This window comes from Rhinolophus hipposideros (assembly GCF_964194185.1).
Source record: "Rhinolophus hipposideros genome assembly, chromosome: 23".
Lineage (NCBI taxonomy): Eukaryota > Metazoa > Chordata > Mammalia > Chiroptera > Rhinolophidae > Rhinolophus > Rhinolophus hipposideros.
In genome coordinates, this window is record NC_138069.1 from 40,241,672 (window position 1) to 40,254,408 (window position 12,737).

At 49.3% G+C, this 12,737-nt stretch overlaps 1 protein-coding gene across 1 annotated transcript in view; it reads left to right on the forward strand.

The window, feature by feature from the left end:
• NSG2 (neuronal vesicle trafficking associated 2) overlaps nucleotides 1-2,388 on the forward strand; it is a 45,491-nt gene extending 43,103 nt beyond the window's left edge. The window contains exon 5 of the mRNA XM_081035960.1: nucleotides 669-2,388. Coding sequence (XP_080892086.1) covers nucleotides 669-860 — 192 coding nt within the window. The 3' untranslated portion in view covers nucleotides 861-2,388. The remainder of the gene's footprint in view (nucleotides 1-668) is intronic.
• The last annotated feature ends 10,349 nt before the right edge of the window (nucleotides 2,389-12,737 follow it).

The window sequence follows — 12,737 nt, forward strand, 5'->3', positions numbered from 1 at the left end:
GCAATATGCAGTTATGTCAATATTGTGAGGGACCAAGGCTTTTTTGTTGTTGTCGTTATATGTATTTTTCTTTTTTTTTAAATTAGTTTCAGGTGCACAAGACAAAGTAATACTTAGACGTTTACCATTTATATCCCTCACACTGTATGAACCCCCTCCCCCATCCACTACCCCTCTGACATCGCACACAGCCATTTCATTTCCACTGTCTCTATTCCTAATGCTGTACTCCGCTTCTTGTAAGTATATGCATACATATATATGTATATATAGGTAAAATTATAGTTGGCATTCATAAAATCAAGGCAATAAGATAAACCGTTTCTGGCTGTCGACCATGGCCCAGGGAAGCAGTGGGGGGGGGGGGTCAACCAGGTGAGGAGCAGCCTGTGGGCCACCAACAGTGTCCAGTGTGGCCACACAGACAGGAAGCGCTGGTGGTTGCCCTTGAATGACTGTCGCGTCAGGTTTATTTCTCCGGCGAGTCTCGTGGACCTGTCAGCCTTGGTGACGGTGACAGTGGTGATGCTTGAGAGCCCTCCTGAGTGCCAGGCCCAGGCCAGGCTGTCACTTGCCTTCTGGCCGTGGCCCCTGATGGGGTGGCCGTGTCCCAGGGCAGGGTGGAAGCAGTCTGTGAGCCACCCCTGACTTGTGCCTCTCTTCCCCAGCACAAACGCTGTATCCCGGCCTCCCTGGATGCTTACTACTCGTCCCAGGACCCCAGCTCCAGGAGCCGCTTCTACACGGTCATCAGCCACTACAGTGTGGCCAAGCAGAGCACGGCCCGGGCCATCGGGCCCTGGCTGTCGGCGGCCGCCGTCATCCATGAGCCCAAGCCGCCCAAGAGCCAGGGCCACTAGAGGCACACCCACCGCCAGAGGAGGGGGGAGAGGGGGGCCCGTTGGCTAAGCCGAGCTCCAGTGACAGACAACGCTGTGCTCCTGGGTGTGGGCGCGGGGCGGGCGGGCGGGTGGGCGGGGGTCTCACCTAAACTGTTGTGCACTGGAGTTGTCTGAATCGGTATTTCTTTTTGTCTTTGATATTGTTGATTCGTCCCCGAGTCAGGCTCATGTACAAAGGCATGTTTCGTGTTGACTGTTCCCATGTAAAATATTTTCAAAGCCGCTGCTTATTATTTGTTAGGAAAAGTTAAGAACAGAAAAGGAAAGAAACAGAGAATACCAACAACAACAACAACAACAAAAAGGATTAAACTGGCTGCATCTGGAAGACACTGAAGGGCAGTGAAGACCCTCTGGGCTTCTTAGATGAGAAACTACCTTCAGCAAGGGCTTCCGAAGGTACAGGATACCTGACGATGTGGGGCTGGGGGCGGGGCTGGGGTGGGGGTGCTGTTTAGTTGGAGAGGAACACGGGGAGGTCAGAGGGCCGAGGTGGAGAGAAGGACTGATTGTGACAGTGCAAGCCCACGAAGCAGACAAGCCAAGTGTGTTTTTGCACGGGTGGCTCACGTTTGTATGGACGGCCTCCCAGCTGACCCACGTGGCCTGCGGATATGAGTGGTGTAAGCCAGCACTGAGAAGTGGGCAGGCTTTTTTGTCTTTTTTGTGTTTCCAGGTGTACACCTGGATACTGCCCATGTGTGTGAGAGGGCAGGGGTGGGAGGGAAGAGATGGACAGGACAGGCGTGCGACCTTGGGCCAAGCTCTAAGCACAGGCACCCAAGTTTTACATTTTTGTTCGGTTGTTTGTTTTCCCCAAGTGCTAATAACACTGAGCAGAACAATAAAGGTCATTACCAGGAACCTCAGGTGACAGGCAGGGAAGCTGAGATGGGGCTGCAACAAAGCCAGAGCATTTCTGGAGGAGGCTTTTGCCCGCTCCGATGAGTTGACAGGGGACATCTACCCAAACTGTCTGGTCTGGTTCTGGAAGCTGCTGACAGGGAGGCAGCATCCGGCACTCCAGCCCTGGGGTCACATCAGGGCCTCCCGGGTCTACTCTGGGGGTGTCGGCTCCAGGCCCAACAGGGCCAGGACTGGCTGGCAGAGTTGGTTATTTGAGATGTGCTCCTGTTTCCCACGAAGCTCTGACGGGCCATTTAAAGGGCATTGTGTGTGTGTGTGTGGCTTGCTGTGTTTCCGAACTCGTCAGACACTATGGCTGGGTGATAAGACTAGCACAGCTCGAACTATCCTGCCAACACTGTCACCTGACTTTTCCTCCCCCCAACCTTCCCATCACCCCAAGTCACCTGTAAATTCATTTGTTATCCGAAGCAGAATAACAAATTGTCCCTGGCCAACCCGCTGAGCGCTTTATAATTTTGTGGTGTATTTTGTCAGTAGATAGCAGAGGCTGAAGTATTTTTGGTGTAATTTTTGAATTTTTCTGACAGGAAACAAATAAAGATAGATGTGTCTGAGAGTCGTGACCGTCCTTTTATGACTTTCTTTATCTTCTGCTCAGTGAGCCCGTCGGGAGGAGGCTGGGGGCAGAGTATCCTGTTAAGCTGGGGCTGGCAGTGGGCTGTGAGGGAGCCTCCGTCCATCCTCAGGTAGCGGCACCGGAAATGGTGCTGAGGTGAGAAGCAAGGACCCAGAAACGCCCCTGGGTGCTCGTCCCGCAGCCTAACGTCCTGCAGTGAGCACCGGCTGAGGCCCGGGCGGTGCTGAGCACGGGCATTCAGCAACGAGTGCTGCACATGCACTGTCCTGAAGTCCAGAGGGGAGTCCAGCGGAAACAGACATGCAAAAGGGCAGCCAGGGTGCCGCTGCCACAATACGATCGGCCATTAGCCACCAGCCGGAGGAGGAAGATGATGGGCAGTGAGTGGGGCCCTTTTCATGATCAGCTCATTTAAGGTCTCTTATCACCTTGGAGGGTAGGGATTATTCACCCCCATGTGACAGCTGAAGAAACACACATGCACGGAGGAAGATGTGGCCCAGGGCTGTAGCAGATGACCTGGGGTTCGAACCCAGCTGTGTGTGGCTCCTTTGCCCCGCAGACTGCTTCTGTAAAACCCCGAGCAATGCTCTCGAGGTTGTAGTTCATTTCCCAGAAACTCAAGTGACAGTTATCACGAAAGCCACGTAGCTTATTCTCAGCTGGGACTCAATACCCGCGGTTCATAGCCAACCCGTAAATGCCCCTTGCCCGTGCCACGTGCTAAGTGCTGTGTGTGTCTTAGTTCAGATGCCTTCCGGGAGGCAGGTACCCCCGTCGTCACTGTCACTGTCATCGTGTCCTCACCATCGCCGAGGTTTGAAGAGGAAGGAATGGACACCACGCCGAGCAGCCGCTGGAGACCACTCCCGTGTCTGGGAAGCAGCCGAGCTGGGACTCCAACCCACAGGTTTTGGTAGCAGCGTCTCCACCACAGTGCCATTCAGCACTAACTGCTCATCTCTGCAGCCTGCTTGGTAGCTGACAGTTTGTGTTCACAGCTCTTCTCAGACCCAGATGGCAGGCCCTTCAAGGGAGAGACCAGGGCTGGCGTGGCTGAGGCTCCAAGCTCACTGCTGCTCAGGGTTGTGACTGGACGCGCATGGCGGGCAGGAAGGAGAAGGAAGAGAGCATGGCTCCTGCCCTTTGGGCGGAGCAGGGGCCTGAGCCAGCTGTCCCACGCCCATAACGCACTGCCTCTCTCTTCAGGGCCCGGGCAGGGGTCTGCCTGGCATTCCACTCGCAGAGGAGGCTGATCGCTGTGGCCAGCGTGTAAACACCACTATTTTTTTCAATTATACAAAGTCAACTAAAGACTTAATGAGCTCATGTTCAGACATTCTGTCACAGATGGATTTGCCGCTCCATTGCCTCAAAACATAAACCCAAACCTATATTTTCTCTGGAATGAACAGGTCCTGGGTGTGTGACCAAGAGGAAGAGAGAATGTCAGGGATAGGAGAAGGACTGTTTTAAGTGGGACCCTGGGCCCATGTGCTATTCCTAGCAGAGTCAGAACTATCTCCTCTCAAAGAAGGAGGCCACCTAACCTTTGCCATGAATACCCCAGGAGTGGGAGATAAGTTCTAGAAGAGTTTAAGCAGAGGCGGTTTGGTCAGGGAAAGCTCTGGTTTTGGAGGATGGAGTTACACAGAGCATCGCTGGCTGACCGAGGGTCGGGAGAAGCAGGACAGCGTGGAGAACACAGCTCCTTGGTTCACAGAGCAAGCTCTGTTTGTAGCATTTGCGCTTTTTAATCTACTCGCCCACACTGGGAACCTCATGCGAGGTGTGCAGGGGACGTGGTGGGGCAGGAGTTCTGAGGAGGGTGGGGTGTGTCGTGGGTGTCAGCCAGGGGTCCCTGGAGGGCTGGCCTTGGACCTGTGCGGGAGGACTTCAGGAGGGTGGAGAGAAGACGGACAGCACCATCGACGTGGGCGTCAGACAGCCCAGGGCTGCTCCTCACAAATGCTCCTGTGATGCCTGCTGTGTGCCTTGCTGGGCACAAAGATTAAACAGGCACAGGAAGGGGCTACACTCCCCGGGCGCTCACGGTCAAGGCTGGGCGGGAGAAGGAGGGACACGAGTAACCAGACAATTGGGAAGAAGCAGCCATGGCACCAAGGGTAATCCCAGCACTGATCAGGTCGGAAGATATTTAGGAAGACATACATTTTTCTGGAAAATTGAAAGACCGCCTGTCAGAACTGCAATCAATCAATTTATCCCTGCCCCCACCTCTGTGACGTGCTCTAATCTGATTGGGAAGTCACGTAAAAGAAGAAGAAACAAATCCCCAATAATTTTTTCCAAGAAGCACACACCACCATCTCTTACAAAAAGAAAAACAGTATTCGGGAACAGTTGAGGGAAAAGGGCTGGTTTCCATGGCAACATTCCCTGCAAATAAATCAGTCTCAGACTGGCACAGCAGGGTTTGTATCTGCCTCTGCCCTTTTCTCAGAAATGATCTGTTTTTGAGCACCCAGGCCCAGAGGTAAATAGTTGAAGTTGCCCCAAAGATGGCCACCCCTCTCGGGACGCCCTCTGCCTCTCTCCTGCCTCAGTCTCTCTTGATCTGTCTTCGTCTTTGTCTCTGCCATTCTGTCTCCTATCAAGGGGATGGTGACTAGAGGCTGTGGGCTGACTCGACGTAATTTCTCTTTCAGCTTGAGGTCCCTGATGGGCACTGCGCTGTGTGTGTGTGTGTGGGGGGGGTTAGCACGGGTGGGGGAGCACTAATAATTGTACCTATGTTGTTTTGCAAGAATTCAGTGAAATAATATTTAAAGACTTCCCTGTCGCAACAAATTGTAGCTACTGTATCTTGAATAAGTCTCTTACTCTGCCTCAGTTTTCTCATTTATAAGTTGGAATTATTTAACCACTGCCCCTCCTGGGGTTGCTATAGCTTAAAATAAGGCCGTGGCCATGAAGTCCCCAGAACATGGAACCACCCACCTTGCCCTGCTCTGAGGAAGCTCATGGCAGCGCCCCTTCCCTTCCAGAGCTCTCGTGTCATCTCCACGGAGCCCCTAACACAAAGCCACATGCACTCCGTTTTCCTCAGACCTACCCTCGGGTTTTGATTGCTATATGTAGTTACACAAATGTACCATTTTTAATGATAACATTAAACTATTGCTTTGAGGTCTCTGGCACATTTCCTGAAATAATTTTTAATGCATCAAACGACATGCATTAAAAAAATAATAACCTACAGACTTTATTCAGATTTCCCCGGCTTTCCACTATAAGTCCTTTTACTGTCCCAGGGTCCCACATTACATTTAGTTGTCTCCTTAGTCTCCTCCGATTTGTGACAGTTTTTCAGTCTTTCCGTGTCTTCCTCGTTCTTGACACTTTTGCAGAGCGCCAGCCAGGTGTGGTGGAGACTGTCCCTCCGTTTGTGTATGTCTGATGTTTTCCTTCAGTCACACTGAGGATGTTGGTTCTGGGGAAGGTGGCACAGAGGCAACATACCCTTCTCAGAGCATCACAGCAGGGCTGCAGGATATTGACTTGTGTTATTCTGGGGGTATTCACCTGGACGTTACTGTTTTTCCCCTTTGTAATTAGTACACATTTGGGGGCAGGTACTTAGAGCATATGCAAATCCCTGTTTCTCCTTAAACTCACACACACTAACTTCAGCGTTTCTCAGTGGGTCTCGCCTGCAGCATTTCTACTGCAGTGTTCCAACAGTCATTTTCTATTTCCCCCATTTTTTTCTACATTTATTCACTGGAATTCTTTTGTAAGGAAGCATTGTCCCTTTTCCCTATTTATTTCCTTATTGAATCATTTCTTTATAGTAGTATGGACTCATGGATATTTACTTATTCTTGGGTTATAGTCAAATACTATTATTATTTCGTTGCTCAAATAGTTGCATCTTTTGTCATTGGGGGCACTTTCAAGTTAGCTCCTGTGTTCTTTTGACACTTTCTACCTTTTATTCTTTTACTTTTGGGGGAGGGGGGTACTGCCTACTTTGTAGTAGCACAAGATGCTCCAGGCTCATTTTGCACTTTCCCTTTCCCAGTCCTAGAAACAACCAAACCACATCTCCACGGAGCCCTGGTTCTTTTTATTGAGGAGTGAGTGGTTTTTAGAAACCAAGACCTGGGTGCTAGGTGTGCTCTTTGCTACCAGACTGTCCTTGTTTCCAGGCCTCTCAGGGAGCAAAGCTAGAAAATGGTGGATGTAAGCTAGACCACGATACACCTCCCTCTCTCCTATCATCTGTCATCTATCTGTTATCCATCTACCTAATCTATCTATCAAAATCAAACACAAGGTAGGGTTCATTCCAGCATTCCCTCTTTGCTTGCTTGTAACTTCTGTTTCTGACAATGGAAAATATGAGTCTCTTTACCATATGTGTATTTATTCATTCATTTCTTATTCGTTCATAGGCATGTACAGTCATTCAGATAACAGGCATATGACTTGGTTTGTAGTTGTTTATACACTCAGTAGAATATGTGGTAGGTATCATCATTTTGATTTCTGTTTATAGATGATGAAATGGAGACTCAGAGAGGAAAAATGCTGGGGTTCCAACCGGCCTTGCTGCTCCAGTGTCCAGGCAGGGAGGGGCCCCTGGAGTCCGTTTGGGCCCACCCTCATGCTCTTCCATCCTCCTCGCAGCCCCCCCCCCCAGCCATCTGGCTTCGAGGCCCCCAGCCCCCTCTCCTGCAAGACCATAGCGTCTCCACTGGGCTGGCTTTCCCCCTGCAGCTTTAAACAAACACATTTGATTAAGAGGATGTGCCTCTTAAGTTGGCAATTTATTCCCTTCTATCCCAATTGTCCAACTAATTAGAAAAGGGGAGACAAAAACCACGATTCCGATCAGTGAGCTCGTGAAAGAGAACATGAAAGAGCTGTCAGCAGGTCAGTGCTGTCCAAAGAGTCCCGGGCTTGGAGCTGGACAGACGTGGGTCTGAATCCCAACCCTGCCTGTGGGACTCCAGGCAGCTCACACCACCTCTCAAAGCCTCCCTTTTCTCATCTGTCAAGAGAAGACGCTAATCCCTGCCTCACAGGGCTGCTGGGAAGGCCATCTGAGAAAGCATCCAGGTCTGTTAGATTCTGTTGTGATTGAAACATGTCCCCTAAGAAAAGTTGGGCTGAAGTAGAAACCCCACTACCTCAGCATGTGACCTTATTAGGAAATAGGGTCTTTACAGAGGTGATCAAGTTAAAACGAGGTCATTACAGTGCACCCCAATCCAGTGTGACTAGTGTCCTAAAAAGGACAAACAGAGATACAAGGTGAAGACAGAAGTTCTGCGTGCTGCATCTAGAAACCAAAGCATGCAAAGACTGCCAGAAAACCACCAGAAGCTGGAGAGAGTCCCGGAACAGAGTCCCCTCCCAGCCATCAGGAGGCACCAGCCCCCCAACGCCGTGCTCTCTGACTCCTAGCCCCCACAGTTATGGGACAGTACACTTCTACGTTAAGCCACTCAGTTTGTTGTGCTTTTTATGACAGAGCTAAGAGACTGACAGACCTCTGTGCAGTTATTATTATAAATAGGTGCCAGGTGGAGTGAATCCACCCAAGTCAGGCTTCACGGGCCAGACCTCTGCTTGGAACTGGGGAGCCAGTGAGGATGACAGTGCCGACCCCACCTTCCAGGCAATAGTGACAGATGTCAAACACGTACAGCTGGTAAGTGTTGCTTTACATTCTTTGAAATGTCCCACACCGAGTCTTCCTGGATCAGGGGCTGGAGACTGACAGAGGGGAGGACCTGGCCCGACCCTTCCAGAGCTCCCTCCTGACCCTTAGGAGACAGGAGTCACAGGGGCTGTGGGAAGGAAGTGTGCCAAGGCCTCTGGGGCCAGGGCCTTCACAGTGTGGTGACAGGGAGCACCGTCCCCAGATAATAACCACCGGTGTCCTCCCAACGGTGACACCCACAACACAGCACAACCCTGAGCTGGGCGGGAGAAACAAGTAGGACAGAGTTTTCATTTGGACTAGATGAGCTGGAAAAGCAACTCTCTCCCCCACACATTTGCTGTTGGCTTTCCAGTGCCCTTGTAATCATGAGTTAGATAAAATAGCATCAGCCATTTGGGCTTGAAATCAGCAAAGGTAGTTGGCATCTAATTGCATTTGGAAAGAAAACAGGAAAATCTTCTCAAGTCATTATCGTTTTTTCTCCAGCATGAGAAGTATTGTTTTAATTAGTTGTTCCTTAGCCCTTTGCTCAGTAACACAGATGAAACCTGGCTGAGCTGGTCTCAGGCCAGCCCCGCAGCCAGTCCACTCTCTCGCCATGCGCCCTAAGCACGTGGGTGGGGTGGCTGCTGATGTGGACGTCCCCACATAGGATGGAGTGCCACCCTCGAATGAAGGTGGCGAAGGGGCTGCAGACTCAGCGTTGCTGCAAAATACCCAGCACAGCATTGGGCTGGGGCATCAGTGTGCCACCCCTTCTCGCAGCTCTGGGAAGAAAGCCTCTTTCAACGAGGCCTGGGAAATGTGGGTGAAAAGAGATGGTGTTCCTTTCTGATACATCTCTCTTTCATCCAGGCCCATCAGACAGCTTTATTGTGGCAGATCGAATCCTTTGCCAATAAATTTCCTTTCCCCAAAGCAAAAGGACAGCTTTATTATTCTGGGCCCTTCATGCAATGACATGGGCAGAATTCAATTCACCAGGTTTCCCCCTTCACCAGAAGAAGCACTTTGAGAAGCTAAGTTTGGATGAAGTGCGGTGTCCAAAAGCAGGGGTCTTTCAACATTTTTACTCAAAGTCCCCCTAACACAACACTAATTTATTTTAAAAGCTTTGTTTTCCCTTGCACATTTTTAGGTTGGTACATTGATTCTTTTAAATCATAAGGTTAAACAGTTGTAAAAGATGGAACTTATTGTTTCTTGTATGTTAAGTATTTGCTTGAAACTTACCTTTTTGAAACCTTGAAGCTGCACATTTAGCGCTTTCAGTTTTGAAAACTGCCCCCTGCCTAAATGGCAAGGCCATTCATTTAAACCATCAGCCATATCAAACTGTCAGAAAATACCCAATTTCATGATTTAGTTCAAGAAAACTTGACCTTGAGACAACTATCCCACTTCTGAGTTCTAATTCTAAGATGGACAGATGGATGGATGGATAGATAGATAATAGATAATTAATAGATATAGATAGATAGATGATTGATAGATAGATAATAGATAATTAATAGAGATAGATAGATAGATAGATAGATGATAGATAGATAGATGATAGATAGATAGATAGATAGATAGATAGATAGATAGATAGATAGAGTCTTGGCTCCACTGATCACCACCATGTGATCCAGAGAAGTCACTTCAATAGGTTGTTGAAAAAATAAACGCAATAATTTAGGTAAAGTTTCTGGCATATGCAGGCACTCCACATATAACCAACTACTAATTATCGTTATCATTGCATCCTCTGGCCTACCTCTTATCACAGTGCGCTGTCCCAATCTGTCTTCGTGTCTGGACTCTGACCTCCATGAGGCAGGAGCCTAGGTCTCCTTTTCTGTGTCCGGGTACCCAGAGCAGGGCTGGGCAAACTCCAGCCTGCCCCACTTCTGTAAATAAAGTTTTTCTGGGGCACAGCCACCCTAAACAACAGCGTTGAGCAGGAGCGACAGAAACCATATGGCCCACAAAGCTTTCAATATTCACTCTGTTGCCACGAATGGAAAAAAGTTTGCTGACCTCTGGCCTATAACAATGTCTAACTCTTCACAGATTGATGCTCATAAATACTTGTTTGAAGAATGAATGAATGGGTGTACTATACCAGCTCTTACAGACGGAGCACCGTGGGCTGTGGTAATGGGTCAGCTCAACTGGCATTTTCCTCTTGGTAGGTGTTGTTCAGGTTGTTTTGGTGTATTGTTTTTTGGCAAGTAGGTTCTCTCCCTTGAACTAACTGGCATTTAAAGCTGACAGCCTGATTATTAACTTCTTCAGAATGTGGCTGGCTGTGTGGGTGGTGAAACGCTGGAGAGAGGAAATGAGAGGAGGAGCCACAGAGCTGCTCCCTTACCTTCTGGGCTGCCGTGCCCTTGGTCAGGCTCCCATTAAATCACGCCCGGACTGGTGCAGTAGCCCGGCCCTCAGCCTGGCACGTGGGAAGCAGATTTTTGTGGAATGAATGAAATGGCTCAATGTGAAGCATTAGAAAGAGAGCAGGAGTGGAACTCAGAGGCTGACTTTCCATTCCAGCTTTATCCAGCCGAGTGCCTCAGAGAGCTCAGTTTACCTCTGTGCTCCAGCGAGAACAAGGACCCCTCCCCCTGCCTCCCTCTTGGGAGTGCAAAGAGCAACGGATGGCGTAATGGGCACCATAGGAAGAACAGTTATTTGTGGAGCAGAAACTGTGTGCTGGGCACCGAGGAAGACGTTTCATACACTATCGTCAATATTCACAACAAACCAGTGAGGTAGAAATGACAGATGGGAAACGGAGGCCTGGGAGCCGAAGCTGATAGTCTCTTCATGTCTCTGAGCTTTATGATCCGGGCTTCTCCCAGGAAGGAAGAGGGAAGGGAGAGTGACTTCCTCAGGTCTAAGTGGTGAACTTCTTACCTGGACAATGAGCAAGAACATACAGACAATTCCCTAAGAGCACGCACCATCTATCATCTTAATTCAATGAAATAATGTCAAGCTATCAAATAGAAATAATGCCCATGAGTACTGATTTTATGGCAGGCTCTCTGGGACATGCTTGGACAGGCATGATTTTGCTAACCCCCATTCTACAGATGAAGAAACTGAGGCTCTGAAGCGTTAAGTGACTTGCCCAAGTTCACATAGCTAGTCAGGGCAGGACTAGGATTGGAACTCTCCCGTGGGTGAGACCACTGAGCAAACTGTCTCTCATTATGCTACTTACTCGTCGTTAAGAAAGGGTTTGCTTTGTTTTCCTTCCACAGAAAGGTCCCCACTTAGTGCTTCCAGGGTGACAGAATTGGCGCTGACAATTATAATATTGTGCAAGTAGAATTTTCAGTGCTAAGTCCAACACCACCACAAGCAGCCCTATTCTTTTGAAAGAGCTGTTAATTAGGGTTTTGTAATGACATACCCTGTTTTTGTGGAGATAAAAGGCAAAAAAACAAAACAAAACAAAACAAAAACGCTTCTTACGTTGGGTTCTTTACTGTCAGAAAGCACTGTTTTAACTGAACCCGGGAAAATGCAAACTGTGGAAACACGCCTTTGGGGTCTGCAGCCTGTGGAGCGTATGACAGTGACTGCATCTAGAAGGTTTTTACTTTGATTGACTCCATCACGGAAGCACTCGGGCTTAGGCAGGGCTTTATTTGGGGTTGGAATACAGCCGGTACTCAAAGCCAGTGTTTGATTGTATTGGCTGCAGTGCACTGGGCTGTGGGCTGTGAGCTACTAGACGTGTATTCCCCCTTCTTGTTTGGGCAATCGACAGGTCTTCGTGTGGGGCTCACGCCTCCCTCAAGCTCAGTTTTGGGGCATAAAGAGTGGAAGCTGTCAGCCTGGGGGCCCTTGTGTCGCTCCACGTGATGTGGTCCAGTGAACTGATGTCTGGAAGCCTCAGTTTCTCAATCTGTACAATGGGCGTAGAGGTCTCACCTGTACAATAGACACTGTGAGGCTTAGAGAACATGAGCTGTCAGTGCCTGGCACGCAGTAAATGCTCAGATATGTGTGCTACCATCATGATTGCTACTGCTTGTCATGGTGTATGCAACTATAGTTACATTCCTTAAACTGTCAAGTTAAACACAAGCAAATTATTAAAAATCCCTCTGAGGGTTTCACCATCGGTGTCTCCTTGCCTGGGTGCTGGGCACATGCCTCGGTTTGTTCTGTCCTCTAGTCTTGTCACCTGACCTTATTCTGAGCAGTTATTTTCTCGTAGGCCAGAGGACCAATAGCCCTTCCAGCATCTGCTCTCTTGGTGACAGTCCTATGATGGGGACTCACCGATTTGGGACACGACATCTGTGCAACCCAGCCAGCAAGGAGGGGTTGACAAGATGTCCTTACAAGCAAATGCCCAATATTGAGCTTCTGCTTTGAGAATAGCTCAGGGTCTGCAAAACGTTCTCCTTGGTGCTTAGCTCTCCTTCCTGGGACCCCGCCAGCACTACTCTCATTGCTCCTGCACTGTCCTCTTAGCTGGGCCCAGCTTCTCCCTGTGCTACAGTTGTTTCAATGACACTTTTAGGGTGACCAACCATCTGGCTTACCTGGGGTGGAGGCATCTCTGGGGCTCATGGAACCTCATTTCTATTCTCCCTCTTCCTGGTATGACAGTGTTGCCCCTTCTGAACCCCTT